Source organism: Rhineura floridana, chromosome 4, assembly GCF_030035675.1.
Source record: "Rhineura floridana isolate rRhiFlo1 chromosome 4, rRhiFlo1.hap2, whole genome shotgun sequence".
Taxonomy (NCBI): domain Eukaryota; kingdom Metazoa; phylum Chordata; class Lepidosauria; order Squamata; family Rhineuridae; genus Rhineura; species Rhineura floridana.
The window spans coordinates 7,986,380-8,004,507 of record NC_084483.1 but is presented as its reverse complement, the minus strand read 5'-3'; the positions used below and the strand labels follow the sequence as shown (position 1 = coordinate 8,004,507).

Here is an 18,128-nt window from a genome sequence, read left to right as displayed (position 1 = left end):
GGAGTTGGCAATAGCAACCTGAATGGCATTCAAGGCGTAAAATGAACATTCGTGACCTTCAAGATCCTCTTAAGTGAGCCTGCTTTCAAACAACTCTCAAGAAACATCTACCGACAGAACTTCCTGAAAATGTTGAGGAACACTGGATTAAACTGAATACATCCATTATTGCAGCATGTGAACAAACTATTGGATACCAAACTAAGAAACATCAGGATTGGTTTGATGAGAATGATAGTGAGATTGAACATATCATCGACAAGAAAAGGAAAGCCTTCCAGATATGGCAGAAAGACATTAACTGTGCCGCTAAGAAAATAATCTATGCCGGTGCAAAGGCTGAGGTCCAAAGAAGAACTAGAGAACTTAAGAATGCATGGTAGATAAAGAAAGCTGAAGAAATCTAGCACTTTGCAGATGCTGATGATGCATGGGGCTTTTTTAATGCCACAAAGGCTTCCCCCAGCCCCATACATTTAATTAAAACTGTCACATAGAAAACAATTCAGGCATCCAGGACTTTAGTGTAGCTGTGGCTGGGAGTAGTGTGTCAGTTCAAAACAAAATGTAGCAATAAATACAGGAGTGTAATGTGTAATTTTCTTCTAATGTAAATATTTTAAAATGACTCTGTTAATGCCAACTTCTAGATTGGATTGCTGTAATGCTCTCTACGTAGGGCTGCCCTTGAAGACTGTTCGGAAACTTCAGCTAGTGCAAAATGCGGCAGCCAGGCTGTTGACAAGGACCAATCGGTCTGCGCATATAACACCTGTCCTGGCTCGCTTGCACTGGCTACCTATTTGTTTCCGAGCTAGATTCAAGGTGCTGGTGTTGACCTATAAAGCCTTACACGGTGTGGGACCGCAATACCTTGTGGAACGCCTCTCCCGCTATGAACCTACCCGTTCACTTCGTTCAGTATCTAAGGCCCTCCTCCGGGTACCAACTCACCAGGATGCCCGGAGGACTGTTACTAGATCTAGGGCCTTTTCTGTGGTGGCCCCCGAATTGTGGAACAGCTTACCGGAGGAAATACGCCTGGCGCCTATGGTTCTTTCTTTTAGGCGCCAGGTTATACTCCCAGGCATTTTAATGTTCAATGTTTTATGTTTAATGTTTTAGTTTAATGTGTTCCTCTCTGTTACTGATTTTATTCTATATTGTATTTTAATCTCGTTTTGTACACCGCCCAGAGAGCTATTAGCTATGGGCGGTCTAGAAATGAAAATAAATAAATAAATAAATAAATCTATGGACCGGTACAAATCCCTAACGTTCAATGGATGATACCAAACTTCTTAAGGATAAAGAGTCTATTGCACTGCGCTGGAAAGAACATTACCACGACCTCCTTAATTTTAAGTCTATCGTGACTGATGAGGTCTTCTCGCAAATTCCACAACAACAAACTAGAGACGAGCTTGCAGTATCCCCTAATTTGGATGAAGTCAGTAAAGCCATAAATCAAATGAAGAACAACAAAGCTAGTGGACCTGATAGGATTCCTGCTGAAGTCTTTAAAGAAGGTGGGCCTGAACTTACACAACAACTTCATAAGCTCATTGAAAAAATCTGGATGAGCGAGGAGATCCTGGAAGACTTTAGGGACACCATAATTATCACCCTTTTAAAGAAGGGTGATAGAACAGATTGTGGGAACTATTGAGGTATTTTTCTTCTTGCTACCGCAGGTAAAATCCTTGCAAGGATCCTCGCAAATCACCTCCAGCCAATTTCAGAGGATGTCCTCCCCAAATCTCAAAATGGTTTCTGCCCTTCCAGGGGGACAGTGGACATGATCTTCACTGCATGACAGCTTCAAGAAAAATGCAGGGAGCAGAATCGACCTTTATATATGGCATGTATTGATCGGACTAAGGCCTTTGATACTGTGAATCTAACTGCTCTCTGGACCATCCTTCTGAAAACTGGGTGCCCTGATAAATTTGTGAATATTTTGCGACTCTTTCATGACAACATGACAGCTACAATTTTGGATAACAATGGCTTTCAGAGCGATCCATTCAGAGTCGGATCTGGCGTAAAACGGATGTGTCATTGCTATTTTCATTGCTATGATTCTACACCTTCTTGAGGGGAAACTTCCTACTGGTGTGGAAATAATATCAAACAGATGGACAACTTTTTAATCTTAGTAGGCTGAAAGCAAAAAGTAAGATAATGTCAACCTCTGTCATAGAACTTCAATATGCCGATGATAATGTGGTCTCCGCACATTCAGAGAAAGATCTTCAAATGATCCTAAATGTCTTCGCAGAAGCATATGGAAAGCTTGGGCTCTCACTTAATATTAAAAAAACCAAAGTGCTTCATCAACAGGTGTGAACTAGTCCCTCTGTAGCACCATCAATCCAGCTTAATGGTGTGATGCTGGAGAACGTTGATCACTTCCCCTATCTTGGCAGCCATCTCTGTAAAAGCTGACATTGATGCTGAAATTCAACATAGTCTGAGCTCTGCGAGTGCCGCATTCTCCCGAATGAAGTGTAGAGTGTTCAAGGATTGGGATATTCGCAGGGAGACAAAAATGCTTATTTACAAAGCCATTGTACTACCGACCTTACTGTACACCTGAGAAACATGGACCATCTATAAACGCCACTCCCAACTTCTTGAAAGATTCCACCAACGCTGCCTCCGGAAAATTCTGCAAATTACTTGGGAAGACGAACGGACTAATGTTAGTGTTTTGGAAGAAGCAAAGACTGCTAGTGTTGAAACAATGATCCTTCAACATCAACTTCGCTGGACTGGCCATGTTGTTCAAATACCTGATCATCGTCTTCCAAAGCAGCTACTTTACTCCCAACTTAAGGATGGAAAATGGAATATTAGTAGACAGCAGAAGAGGTTTAAAGATGTTCTTAAAGCGAATCTAAAAAAATGTAACATGAGCATCGAGAACTGGGAAGTCTTGGCCCATCAATGTCCCAAATGGAGGTCAGCTATTATCAAAGGTGCTGTGGATGTCGAAGAAGCACAAAGGGACAAATGAGCTAAGCGGAAGGCACGTCAAGCAAATCCTCATTGTGACCATCTTCCATCTGGAAACCTATGTCCTCACTGTGGGAGGCTGTGTGGATCCAGAATTGGCCTCCACAGTCACTTACGAACTCACTGTTAAAGACCTTATCTTGGAAGACAATCTTACTCAGCCACGAGTGATCACCAATGAATGAATAAGGAGCTAATGAGGCTTGCTCAGTCTTCTTGGGGTAGGGCTTCTTCCATTTTATTCTGCCAACATTTTAAGGCAGTGTTTTGACTTTATTCTGTCCAGTAGCACTGGTCCGACTTTTAAAAGCAAATTGGGTGATTAGGCCTGTCATGTTTTCTAAGTAAAAAAAAAAAAAAAAACAGTTTCAGATGTGGAATGTTAGGAAAGTCTTCTTTTTTTGAAAGTATACTTACATGCTAGGACCTTGTTCAAGATGTTGCTTTTTAAAGACATTGGGTATTGGCATCAGATGTGCCTGAGTCACCTAGCAGATGACCAGGGGCTACACTCAGATATTTTCATTGGAGGGGGCAAAACAGTATTGATGTGGAAGACATCAATGGTAGGACCACTAGTTAAATTTAATGAAATCCCCACCTTGCAGTCCCTGTCTGCCACCTTTCCACATCCTGTGTCCGATAAACACTTTATCAGCACCACCTCTATATCCACTTTCCTCTGCCTGAGCATCCCCCCCTCTCCAGCAACTTCAACTCCATGTGATGTTAGTTGACCTTCAGTCCTATAAATCTAGACATCTCTTTTTTTCCAAGCCTCCCCTAGAGGTGGCCACTTCCACCATGTCTTATTCCTCAACTTTCTTCTTTACAAAAAATGTTAGCAAGTGGTAGCTTTGATATTTTGCTCCAGTCCAGCCCCCTGCATTCCACTTTCCTATATACTCTATGGTGGGACATTCAACATGGTGCCCTTCAGATGTTGTTGGACTTCACCTCCACTCAGCATGGCCAATGACCAAGGACGATGGGAGCTGGAGTCCAGCAGTATCTGGACAGCACCAAATTAACTGTCCCTGCTCTATAGGGAAGAGTGGGGCATGCTGAGGCATACAGAATCACTCACTACTTCTGAGGTACTTTAGGGACAAAATTGCTCAGATTTGGACAGTTAGATGTCACAGTTAAAGCAAGTCCAATCCAGAGCACTGGGTGTTCCATTTGTACTGGATCAGTTTTGATTATTACAGCCTGAGGTTGCGTGTGCAAGCTGCTTGAAGAAGTGCGGCTGACTGCCTGTCTGCTTGGTCTCTGCCCATCTTGGCTTCTTAGAGCTAGCCATAGGGGGTTGACTGAGTGGGTCCAGAGAACGATTAATGCTTTACTGCCCTGGGATCCCATCACATTGGAATCCCAAGCAGCTTGGTTAGGCTCTGAGCCTTACGTTTGACAACTTGGATATAAGGCTTGGCTAGATAGGAGGCATCTCAAGACAATTATGTAAATGGTTTAATGTTTTGGGTCCTCTCTCTCTGTCTCTGTCTCTCTCTCATACACACACACACACACATACACACCTATCTTGCAACACAATCATGGATGGGGCTAAATCTGGTCTCTCTTTTCCTCTCTCCTTTCTTCTCCAGATAATTGTGCACTGCTGCAGAGTTGTTACAGTTGCTTCTATATATTATGATTACTATCCTCCACTGAAGAAAGCATTATCATCCTATGAGATTAGTTACAGATGGGGGAGGTATGGTAACAGATCTCATTGGCCAGATAAACTGAGAGGGATTAAACACCTTAATTCCCATTCTTCATTCCAATTCCTAACCCAGGAAGTTTCCTAGTTAGTCTGGCAATTTGCTGTTGATGTCTGCTGGTGCATTTTTTGAATACCTAATTAGTCCATAAGAAGATATTTCATTCATGATTTGATCTCTGTCAGCTGTGCACATCTTGATACTTGGCTCAGCATCGGTGTTTCCAGTGCCAGGGAGGGAGAGGTGGCCATAGTCTATAGTTAGGGTGAGGAACTTCCAGCCCCTGAATTGGATGTTGCTGACAATCTCCCTTCCTATGTTCCACCCACACTTAGAGAAAAATTGCCCATTTTTGTGAATGGGAGCTTCCCACCAATAACTTTAATTGCTGCACAGAGGGAGGCAGCTATCCTGGGAAGAATTAACCCATCCCTCAAAATATCACCCCCCCTGTTAAATTAGGCTTAGAGAAAAGCCAAATTGCAAACTTCTGAGCAATTAAGCCAAGATAAAGTCCCCTTGATGCCCCCCCCAAGCCTTATTGCTACATATGGGAAGAACATCTTTAGTGGGAAGAGAAGAGGGAGATAAAGAGAGAAGAGGGAAGAAAGAGGAGGTGAAGGGAGTGGCAGAAGAAAATGAGTGATCTATCACCATTTCTGCTCTTGTCCACTTTTTGGCTTCAGCTTCACCTATCACTGAGTCTGGCCCCACATACCAACCTTGATGTGTGGCACCTAAGAGATTTCCCCAAGAGATTGTAGTTCTTCACATTAAAAGGTGCCACTTCCCAGGTTTATAGGAATTTACCCCCCAATCCTCCTATCTGAATTGGTACTAATTTTGAGTATCCATACCTTGTGCTAAGGGCCTCCGTGGCGCAGAGAGGTAAGCGGCAGTAACGCAGCCGAAGCTCTGCTCACGGCTGGAGTTCGATTCCAACAGAAGGAGGAAGTCGAATCTCCGTTAAAAGGGGTCGAGGTCCACTCAGCCTTCCATCCATCCGTGGTTGGTAAAATGAGTACCCGGCATATGCTGGGGAGTAAAGAAAGACCAGGGAAGGAACTGGCAACCCCACCCCATATATACGGTCTGCCTAGTAAACGTCACAAGTCGTCACCCTAAGAGTCGGAAACAACTTGCACTATAAGTGTGGGGACACCTGTACCTTTTACCTTGTGTTGGATATGTGGGACACTTTGGGATTCTGCCAGTTTACCACCCACTTTACGCCTCAGCAGTATCCTTCCCTGAACTGATGGAAGTGATTTCAGATTTGGGGTTGGAACTCATAAGATGGCTGTTCTCCTGGGTGACCTCAACATCTGTGCCATGTTGGTTTTTTCTGTGACAATTCAGGACTTCATGGCCACCATGACAACCATAAGGCTGTCCCATCAGCAGAATATATGCCATAGGACACTCCTGGTTTTCTCAACTGAATAAAACGATATTAGCTTGGGGGATTTCCTCGTAGCTTGTTGTGATCAATTCCCTGTTGAGGCTTAGACAAAGGGCAGCTATTAGAATGGCCCACCCCTGGAGGCTGATAAAAATCCTGAGGAGTCTCATGGAATTTCTGTCTTGCGCTCCTGTCAATGCCCTACTTACCCTCTGGAATGGAGAGATGACTTGGGTGGTTGACATGAAAGTTCCTAAGTAACCTTTCACTAGAGCAGAATCTCTTCAGTTCATTGACATATACCAGAGACTGAGGGTAGTGAAGCAGCCTGGGAGACGGCTAGAATGCAAGTGGTAGAAAACTCATGCTGAGCCTACTTTGACAGCAATGGCAGCAAGCAAGCAGGTTTCTGCCACCATTGTGTACTTATAGACCCATACACTGGAGCTGAGTGGTTTAGGGTCTACTTTAATAACTTTCTGGTGTTAGGCAAAGAACTTCTTTAAAAATCTTCTTAGACCTTTTAGTTTTAATTTGATATACCTTCTACTTTATCTCAGTTTGTAATTGATTTTTATTTCTACCAAATGAGTTTTTTTTGTTGATGCTTTTTTGTTGTTGTGCTTTTCATTATGTAACCTCCCCTGAGTACTTAGAATCACAGAATAGTAGAGTTGGAAGAGGCCTATTAAGGCCATGAGTCCAACCTCCTGCTCAGTGCAGGAATCCAACTTAAAGCATACCCGACAGGTGGCTGCCTGTTGAAGAGTGGGATGTAAATGACCAAACTCAATAAATATTTTAGTCTAATGCAATAAAAGATGATAGACAGACCTATACCTGGAATTACTGTGCTGGGAGATCATTTGTGAAATAATGTCAAATTAAACTTTTCCATTAGTTGTGATATTTAATTTGTAACATGATTTATTCTTGCAATCCAGTTGCATCACGTGCTCTTAATTCCTGTTTGCTACCTTTTTGGAACAGGGAGATTTATTTTTTAAAACAACAACAACATCATTTTGTAACACTTAGTAACATTCAAAATAATTGCCTTTCAGGTTTTCCTTAGGAGATGCTCGCAGGCCTCTACATGAGTCAGCAGTATTGGTGGAAGACATTGTCCACGCTCAGCTAATTAATTTGGTAAGAAGATTTAAAAAATAAATAAATAAGAAATTCCTCAGTTTCATTCAGAGACCAGGACGTTTCAAGGTAAGTTTGGCATAATGAGAATTAGCCTACTCCATTAAGCATGGTAACCAACACATTGAGGCGGGGGGGGGGGGACTCCATTTGCTACATTCAAAAGATGTAGAACTTAAGCTGGCAAATATTACCCAGTATCTTTCTGCCCGTTTGTCTCACATACATACACAAACCTCAAGAAACTCTCATGCGCAATCACAATTGCTGTTTGAGAAATTAACATGAATCCACCCCCCTTCAAGAAATCAGTATGCAGATGGGTGTGCGAACACATAATCATCAGAAAATGCAGGTCAGAGAAAGCTTCTTTGTCAAAGATATCAGTCCTAACAAATATTTCTTTCAAGTTTCTCCTGTAAGAATATTTCATAAGTACCTCTAACATTAAGGCACACCTTCTAGTTCCACAAGCATCTCACATGATGTGGAGGAGAAAGTATGAAAGGGGTTTGCATGGCTGTCCCTAAAAGATCACAGTAGATATAAGCGTCTTGTACTGTTGTTTCTTATGGTTGTGTCATTCTTCTGGATGAGAGGCTACCAGGAAGGGGGGGCATTAGGGTCACCTGTGTTTCTCATTCCACCTTCCTTCTTGTCAGTAATTTTCAACTGTTTTCAGAGTTTTTCTCTGGAAGGTTCCCAAGGCTAGCCATGTTGGCATCTTAGCATATAGTCGCACTGGATTTTTCATTTAGAGACTGCTCTTTCCAGTTCCTTCTGGGAGTTAAGAAGCACCCTCCCCAGTAGATGAGTCAAATTTAAAGCTGGCCCTGCCTCCTCCTGGTGGTTGGAGGGAAAACCATGTTACTGTCCCTAGAACAGGACATTTACAGTTAGAAAAATCCTGCTTTTGGTGTGATGTCTGAATTCAGCTTTGGGGGATATCTTTAATACTTTATATAAATGTGGCTTTTCCATTTTTGTTAAATATCTAGTGGGCTCTTTTATGTTTCCCTTAGATCCTTTTAAAAACAGATCAATGTGTTAAATTCATCGACAGAACTTAACTGGTGTCAAGCTATGCATGAGAAATACTGCACAACCATAGTTAGAAAGTTATTTGCAGCTGTCCCTTCTTGCCAACCCAGTACCAGGAAAAGTCCTTGTTTTATGAGATTGTTTAAAGAAGTAATAAAGCTTCCTGTGCAGGACATTAATTAAAGGGGTTATCAAAATAGGACAAGCTAATATAATTTGTGATTGTATAAAATAAAGGAAGTGGAGATCCCATAGGGATCTAATGAATCACAGGATGGAAACAATCTTCTGGCTAACTAAACATTCAGACTTAGTACAAAGTCGTAGAATGTATATACAACTCAGCAAACCGGAAAATATGGTGTGTTTACATGAATGGATAAAGGAGGTCACAAAAACCATCTGGGCAAAATCCTTGGGATATTCATCTGTTGCTACCATAGAGTTAAACAACGTAACTGCATTGCTGCAGACCTATGGCACACCTGTTTTGGTGCAGAATCAACCTGGTAGATTCAGAAATCTTACAAAAAGAGATATTTTCATTTGTCAGGAGATTGCAACAATCAGTGTCATATTTTTTTCTAAAGTGTATGATTATAAATGACAACTTTATAAAAGTTGTTTGCTTTTGTCCCTGTTTCTGTCAAATACAGTTTGGATATAGAGTATAGTTGATATGGAAAGTGTGTTTCTAAGATTATTATTTGCCAGTTTTAGAAGCAAATCTCTTCAAAACTCAGTGTCAGTAGTATTTAACACCAAATAAGGTGCAACCCCATATCCTGTTATCTGAGAGCAAGCCTGATTGAAAACAATGTAACGGAATTCTGAGTAAACATGTAAAGGATTGGGCTATCAGTTGTATTTATCAAATGCAAATTCTTTGTTGGCATTGTAGCTTGACACATTCAAACATTCTTCATGTTCTTTTGGTTTGCTTGCTAATTCAAATTTCTGAGAAATCTACTAGCATGATAAATGAAATAACTGATGGTTTGATACCTAAAGATTTAAAATTAGTCTTGTTAGTCTTTGTACTGTGGCTAAGCTGTATATAGCACTACTTGGGGGAAAACACAGCTTTTTAATTTTCAGATGATATCAAAAGGACTTGAAGTTTCCAGCTAAACAAAGTTCTAGAAATTTGGGAAATGTTTATTAAGTACTGGAATAATATGTTTCAGGATAGGTTAAAAACTTATTTTCTTTTTATAATATAATGGTAATGTAATCTAGCACCTTTTCTTTTTTACTTGTCTCTATCTTGTATTTTTACACATACTTTTTTATTTCAAAAAAGAAAAATGGCAATCTTAAATAACAGACAGAAAGTAGACTGTACTTAGATTCTTATGAAATAGCATTATCATCTGATTGGGTTGAAATCCATAGTCTTGCAATTAAGTTCTTATTCCAAAGCAGCTACTATCAACAGTGCACATCCCTCTCTGCTCGGGTGCTGAGCAAGTGGTGTTTGCTCCTTTAGAGAGCAAGGATTGCAGCAGCAGTGTTAACAGAACCCAATCTAGCCAACCAGGCCTAGACAGCTAACTGAAGGAAAACTGCAAGGATAAGAGGAGACAATTGTAATAGCAGAATAAAAATGAGAGTGGATGGAAATGGAGAGAAAGGAGAAAAGAAATGGGAAGCAAGGGAATCAGTTCCAATATCAAAACCAAGAGATAATATCTGAGAAAGAAAGGGATAAAGTTGTGTTCCTAAAACTTTAAAAGTTACACATTATAAGAAACTTGGGGATGTTGCTGAAAATAGCAGCCCCATATCAAGTCGTTCTCCTCCCCTCTTAGCCCTGGTCCTGACATCATTATACCATTATTTCCCAGCCTATGTCAGCTGCAGCCAATGATGTGTAGTGGGGAATCATACGTATGATCACATCAGGACATGAGAGAAAATGTACACATTACGGTGTGGAAGGGGCAACTCTGCATTTTGCTGCTATTTTTTGGAAGTACCCTGCCTTTCATCTAAGGTGTACTTGTGCCCAAATGGAGATCTTGTGCTGAACAACTAGCTGTATTTAAGATTACTTCAAAATTGTTAGTTTTCAGCTGGATAGTTTTGCAAAGTTAGGTTCATCAGACCAAACTGGGAACTGAGTTAGCAGGGGCACCAGGGTAGTATATTCCAAATTACCAATTATGGTGGTACTAAATCTACTGTGTCACATTATTCTTCCTTAAGGTAATTTCCCCCTCAATTCCTATTTAGTGCTGTAGTTGGTAGGATCAGCTGCCATCTTCATGCAGCCTTGACAAGTATTGACAGATTAAATTAATGCTTAATATTGTAAGCTACTTGGATGTATTTTCAACAGCAACTTCAGTGGCATTTAATAGAGAGAAATCATTGTAGCTTCTGATAATCAACTTACCTGATTTCAAGTGAATCTGATTCAGTTTTTCTAAGGAAGATTGGCTTGTTAACAGTAATATGCAGTTACAAGCCAATGTGGTCACAGCTGGTTCTGGTTTTTTAGCTCATCCACCTGACTGGAAACAATACGTTTTTGATATTTCTCCATTTCTTACACTGACTGACACCTAGTGTTCACTATTTCAGTTTGTTGTTAATGAGTTGCTGGCATGGTCAAGATAATACCTTACTCAAATCAATGCCATCACACAGAAGTACACCATAATTATTTCACTTACTGGTTTACTTGTCTACACTTAAAGGAGTGATTAAGGAGTGGTGAGATAAGCAGTTTTATCACTACTGTTGGCCACAGAGCTATACTTTTATATTGTCATCTACTTTAATATCTGCCTTTGATCATTTATAGTGTGAAAAAATTCTCATTGTTTATTACAATGAGGAAAAAAACTATATTCTAAGTAGTGTAAAAGAATGGCTCAATTTGCTGTGAATGTGGAAAGTAATCCCAGTGGGGTGCCCTAAATTGTTGGTACTAGGCCAGGCATGTGTATAGTAGACCTCACTCTAATGTACCATGCCTTTACTTGGACTGGAAAATTCTTGAGTGCCTCCTGTAGGGAAATCCAGTGATCCCAGTTGGTGCATACTGGCTACTCATGTCACTCTGGGCAAGAGTGAGCCTGCTGGATTGCTCTCTGGGAGACATGCACAGGTGTCCCATTCTGGATAATGGAAGGACATGCTGCTGTGTGTGCACTCAGTAGTAGTTTGAGGGAATTAAAGTCCAATGGGGATCCCCTCCTATGTGAGCAGCTGCACAGGAGGAGATAGATTATGTTCATTATTAAACTAAGACATTTTCCTTGAAGAAGCCCATTATGCAATAAATAAAGGTTTTTCTCCCAATATCTTCTGTAGAACAGCTCACCTATGGCCCAAGGCCCTCCAGATGTTGGACTCCCAACTCGCTTGATCTATGATGATCTGGAGAGTACCATACTGGCTACTCCCCCTGTAGAAGAACAGCATAATGAAACTGTGTATACAGTACTGTACATTTTTAGATTGCTCTGAAACATACTACTTAAGTTTATTATAGGTCCTACGGTTACGTTAGGCCATTTTTATAGTATTATTCAGAGCTCTAACTATAAAAGTAGATTTGTGAAACTGCAGTAGTTCCAGAATATTTTACTCATGGACTTGATAAAATACTGAACCAGACATTGCTTTCAAACAACTGCCTGCCACATCAATTTTAGCAAGCTTTTGCACCTGGAACATGAAGTGGAAGGAGGAAAAAACCACATCAGCAAAATGAACTTTCATTCATTTGTTGCACGTCAAGTACAATGTGATGCTTTTGTTGTTGTTGTGTGAAGATTTCTAACTAGAAAAGACAACTAGGCTAAACTTAGCAGTCCATCAATTTCTAAATTCTAAGAATGCAATAAAATTTGATACCAAAAAGGGTTTTCTCTTAAGAGACTAAAGAGATTAACAGTTCTTTGAAAGATTTTCCTTATTTTTTCTTTCAATAGGACAATTACTTTACTATTCAGCCAAATCAACTGAGAAAATTAAAAGGGACATAATTAAACCAACATATATTTGGGAGCAGAATATACACTATAAGGCAGGTATATGGAATCTTTTTGGCTCCATGGGCCAGATCCTTATCAGGGTGCCAAGTTTGTTAGGTGGGAAAGGCTGCCCACCTGTCAATCACTTCATGTCACAAAAGACATCAAAGCACCTCAAAGGTAGCAAGGTGCTGCTAAAAGGAAAAACTTAATTTTAGATTCTGCTCAGTTTGGCAGGATTCAGGGGGTATGAATTGAAACCACTGCTAAACAAAGGGAAAAAAACTTCATTTTAGCAGGGGTTTGCATCCTGCCTAGCGTAGGTTCAGGTGTGCAAGAGTTCCCTACAGAGTGCTCTCTTGAGCACCTAAACTAAGCAGGATTGACCTCCCTGCATATCAGCTGATGTGCAGGAGTCCAATCCTGCTTTGTGCAATGCTTCAGAAGCTGTGCAAGGGGGCTTTGCAGGTGCTTCCAATCAGCTGCACCCACAAAGCTTCTTTTATTTTTTTATTATTTAATTTGTATCCCTCCCTTCCTCCAAGCAGGAGCCCAGGGCGGCAAACAAAGCCTTTTGGCCAGGACTGCCCTTATCTGCATTACCTAATATAATGTATGATGTCAGGTGTAGGGCAGATGGCTGTGGCTTGCCCCAAACCTCCTTGCAGGCCAAGTGGGGAAGCCTGAGCCAGGTTTGGCTTGTGTTCTGAAGGTTTCTCACTCATGCACTAAGGCACATTCTGGAAGGGCCTCGGTTATTTTTATTAGCCTTGATATTTTTCTTCCTTTCATTGTTTAAAAAATAAAGTACACTTTCAGACAGTCAAAGCTCTCATTGGCTGAGATACAGATTTAGAAAAGAGTTTCGTGCCGTTTCTTTCTGGGGTGCAACATCTTTCTTGGTTGTACCACCAATACTAGAATTATAACAAGAATAGTATTTTTATTCTACTTCTCTTTTTCATGGAAATACTTAAAGCAGCTGTTAAAATGCAAATCCACATTATAATAAGTACATTTACAAATTGTAATCCTGTACAATTTAAAAAATAGCAGCAATCAAAATTTAAAACAGCAATCCACTCTTGCTACAACAAAGTGCCCCCAAATCCCTCTTCAAAGTGAGCAGAAATGGATCCCAATGGATCTCCCTTGGAAGAGAACTCCATGATCGTGGTGCCAGAAAAGGGAACAGCCTGACCTTGTGCTCACCTGCTGTATTTACAGTAGGGTCTCTGAAGTTGTCCTTAGGTTCATATTCTTAATTTTATTTTGCAATTATAGTCAACCTTTCTTCCATCATGAAACTCAAGACAAGGTACATTGGGCTAAACACTTCTGATTAATATATTGTATCTGTGAAAATATGTGAACTGTGAACCCCATTTTAAAAGATTCAGAACATCTCAATGTTAGTTTCTTTGCCATCTTTCATTCTCAATCATTGGTTCTATTTATTTATTTATTTATTTATTTGATTTGTTAGACGCCCGTCTGGCAGAGGTTGATCTGCCACTCTGGGCGACTTACAACCAAACACAAGTACATTTCATATAAACGTAATCAAAATCCTAAAAATTAGAAATTAAAAATTGAAAGCTTAAAGATTTAAACCTCCCCAAGAACTGCAAGCTGCCAGCCTAAATTTGGGTTTAAACCCCTCAAGAACTGCAAGCTGCCAGCCTAATCCCCTTCCCATGCCTGGGTAAAGAGCCAGGTCTTCAAGGTCCGCCAAAAGCATAGCAGGGAGGGGGCCTGACAGAGGTCAGTTGGCAACAAATTCCAAAGTGTAGGAGCCTCGATAGAAAAGGCTCTAGACATTGTCCTCACCAACTTCGCCTCTTTTACTGGAGGTATAAGAAGTGAGCCATTCAAGGACGATCTTGTAAGCCGGCGCCCCTGGTGCAAATGAAGGCGACTCTTTAAATAGAGTGGGCCGGCCTCATGAAGAGCCTTATAAGTTAAACCGGACTTCCGGGAAGGGTGACTTAGCCTGTGCCTGCTTTTGAGACGGGCTCCTGCCTCAAAAGAAGCTTATTCAGATATATCAGTCAGATTTTTTTTTTTTTGACTGATTAAACTTCTCCCGGGTAGGGAGAAACGAAGAGATTAACCTCAAAGCCTATTTTTGTTGGGACGACCAGATCTCATTAATTTATGGGACGAGGTCCAGCCGACGAAGGTGGGACGGATTTTCAACAACAAGCTCTATCTGATAAAGCGAACGTTCATCTTATCTTCTAAGAGAGAACGCACTAACAGGCAAGCACCCTTCTTTCTATATTTTTCTTTTACTTGACTTAAATTGTTGCTATTTAAAAGAGATTTGCCAGATTGATCGGTTTTTGACATCTCACTGGGGAGCCATAACTTCTCTCTGCTACTCACTAATTAATAGCTTATCTCTGTTTTTGTTGCAAAAAGCTGTCCTGGATTTGCATTCTAAAGATATACACAGAAGAGGGATTTCTATTCCAGATTTTTATTTTGAAGAATATTATATTGTCTGAGACTACTCTCTTTTTGGTCTATTTTATTTTGACGAATCTGTTTCCTGACGACCGCCATTAATTGTTTCGATCCTGGGAACTGCATTTTGTTTACTTAAGCATGGAGAGATAAGGCTGTCTGCTCTGTTTATACTGTGATGTCACCAAGTTTGGAGTATTAACCCAATTGTTGCTGAAATAAGAAGTGGTTTTCCTATATTTTTCTTTTAAAATGGCAATTAAGAAAGTGGCTGAGAATCTGGAAATAACTATGTTTCAGAAAATAATGGATGAGATTGAGATAACGAAACAAAACCTGCGACAGGGTTGTAAGGAGCTGAAAATTGAATTGAGTAAAATGAAGCAGGAGATTAAAGATATAGGGGTCCCTGTGAGAGAGGTGACCCTGGAAGGGGTCCCTGTGAGAGAGGAGACCCCGGAGATTGGAACAAACGTGGAACAGGAAAAAGATTTGGAGTCTATGGACTTTAGAAACAAAATCTATTGTTTGGAGACACAGGAGATTAAAGACATAGGGGTCCTTGTGAGAGAGGAGACCCTGGAGACTGGAACAGGGGTCCCTGTGAGAGAGGAGACCCTGGAGACTGGAACAGGGGTCCCTGTGAGAGAGGAGATCCCGGAGATTGGAACAAACGTGGAACAGGAACAAGATTTGGAGTCTATGGACTTTAGAAATAAAATCAATTGTTTGGAACTCAATGTTATCTCTGAAGAAATTAATGAAGATTCTAGAGATAAAGTTATCAATGGCATGGATAATCTTCTGGACTGGAATGATGTGATGGAGCCCAATATAGAGAAAATCTATGGAATTAACTGCAGCCATGTGACAATGGAAAAACTTTCAAGAGATGACCCAGTGTATTTTGAAAAAAAGAACAGAGATATGATTTTACAGCAGTATTTCAGCAACCTATTCAGAATGGATGGCAAGAAAATATTTGGGATAGAGGTAATTCCCATCAGACTCTTACTATATGACTATGGCTTTGACAGCAAGATTATTATGGAATACTGATAATGGAAGATTGGATACTGAAATTACTGGACTTAACAAGACTACTGAAGATGGAAGATGGAAAATGGAACTAATAGGGATAATAGAACAATGGCTACTGAAATTACTGAACCTAACAGATTCTGATGTGATGGATTAATTGAAATGTTTATTTTGACTATGGTTATGACAATAAGATTATCATAATTAGTAATGAGATGGATTAATCGATATGCCTATCTGGAAAAAAAAAATTGATAGATATATTTCTTAAAGAATTGAAACCTCTCTTTGACTTTTTGTGGAAAGAATAAAGTAATGTTTATGAGATTTGATGATTAAGTAAGATAACTACTGGAGGAAAGTGATTTTATAATATGACTTAAGAGACAGGATTGTTATATATTATAGACTTATAACTGATTTGATCTTTGACAAATGGGAAGTCAATATTTTACTCTTTATTTTTTATTTTTGTTTTTTTTTTCTTTTTTTCTTTTTGTTTAACTATTTTTGATTTTGTTTTTTGTCTTTGAATGTTTTATGATTTCGTCTTGTATGTTTTATGAAAATCTGAATAAAAATTATTGAAAAAAAAAAAAAGAGCCTTATAAGTTAAACCCAGGATCTTAATTTGGCCTGCGCAACCACAGGTAGCCAGTGCAATTCCTTAAGGACTGGGGTGATATGGTCACGGCGGCGACTGCCCTTAATCAGGCGAGCTGCCACATTCTGCACTAGTTGCAGCTTACGAACCATAGTCCAGGGAAGACCAACATATAAGGCATTCCAATAATCCAGCCGGGATAAGACCAGAGCAAGTACTGCTTTGGGAAGCAAGTGGCTCGGGAGGTAAGGGCGTATCCTTCGGACGAGATGTAGTTGATAAAGCGCCACCCGACTGACGGCCGCTACCTGCGCCTCCATAGATAGCTGGGAGTCAAGAATGACCCCCAAACTCCGGATTTGATCTCTTAGGGGCAATAATACCCCACTGAGCATCAAATCAGTAATCCCCAATTTCTCTTTATCATCCACCAACAGAACCTCAGTTTTATCAGGATTCAGTCTGAGCTTACTCCTGCTCATCACCAGACTCCTCACCGACTCCAGACACTTAGACAGCATTTCTATTGCTGCTGGTGGGGAAGATTTAAATGAGAGGAAGATCTAGGTATCGTCTGCATATTGGTGGAATTGCAGCCCAAATCTCCTAATGACATCTCCTAGTGGCCTGATATAAACATTGAATAACATCGGGGAGAGGATAGAGCCCTGTGGCACCCCACACGTGAGAGGCCAGGGCTCCAAAACCTCATCCCTCAGTACCACTCTCTGGTATCTCCCAGAGAGGAAGGAGCGGAACCACCGTAGAACGGTGCCTCCAATCCCTTACCTCTCTAGGTGATCCAGCAAGATACCGTGGTCGACAGTGTCAAAAGCCGCCAAGAGATCCAGGAGAACAAGGAGGGTATATTCCCCTCTATCCAGTGCCCTTCTCATATCATCCACCAGGGCTACTAATGCTGTTTCTGTCCTATGTCTGGGTCTAAACCCTGATTGAAATGGGTCAAGGTAGTTCACTTCCTCTAAGTACGTTTGAAGTTGGTTCGCCACTACCCGCTCAACCAATTTACCCAGGAATGGCAGATTTGAGACTGGGCGGAAATTGTTTAAATCCAAGGGGTCTAATTACTTGCTACTTAATCTGTGAAGTTTAAGCAAATTTTCATGGGAAAGAAAATCTATCCTCTGATGAAGTTCTGAATAGATGGTGGTGTTCGTATAAGTAAATAAACTGCCAAGGGTATGCTGGGCACAACCATCCAGCATCTTGAATTGTGCCCAGAGGACAGTTGAAATGTAAACCTATTTTTGCCAGCTCCAGCTGCACCTTTCAAACAGTTTTCAAGGGTACTAGCCCCACATAAAAGGGTGTATTGAATAATTGATTTGGGAAGCTGAAGGCATGTATGGCAGTGTGGATAGATTCTTTTTCTCTAGGAATTAGTACTGACAGCAGTTCAGATGTTACAGGTTGAAAAGGGCACCCTTGGCTACTGCTGCCACCAAAGAATCCACTTTTGCAGGCATGGCGTGATCTTATGTGGAACTGGCAAATTTTCCTGCTTCACATATTCTACTTTACTATCCATCATAACTTTTGTCTTATCAGGATCCAATAACAGTGTTTGGACACCCATCCAGCCTGTGATAATTTCTAGACACTGATGCATAGCTAGGACCATTGCACCTGGATATCATGAAGAAGAAACTTAGAAACCTTACATTCATCCC

At 40.6% G+C, this 18,128-nt stretch overlaps 1 protein-coding gene across 1 annotated transcript in view; it reads left to right on the top strand.

Annotated features, from left to right (window-relative positions):
* Positions 1-18,128, top strand: part of SUPT3H (SPT3 homolog, SAGA and STAGA complex component) — a 390,566-nt gene that overhangs the window by 175,203 nt on the left and 197,235 nt on the right. Inside the window, exon 3 of the mRNA XM_061626041.1 lies at positions 7,212-7,296. Within this exon, the coding sequence (XP_061482025.1) occupies positions 7,212-7,296 (85 nt within the window). The remainder of the gene's footprint in view (positions 1-7,211; positions 7,297-18,128) is intronic.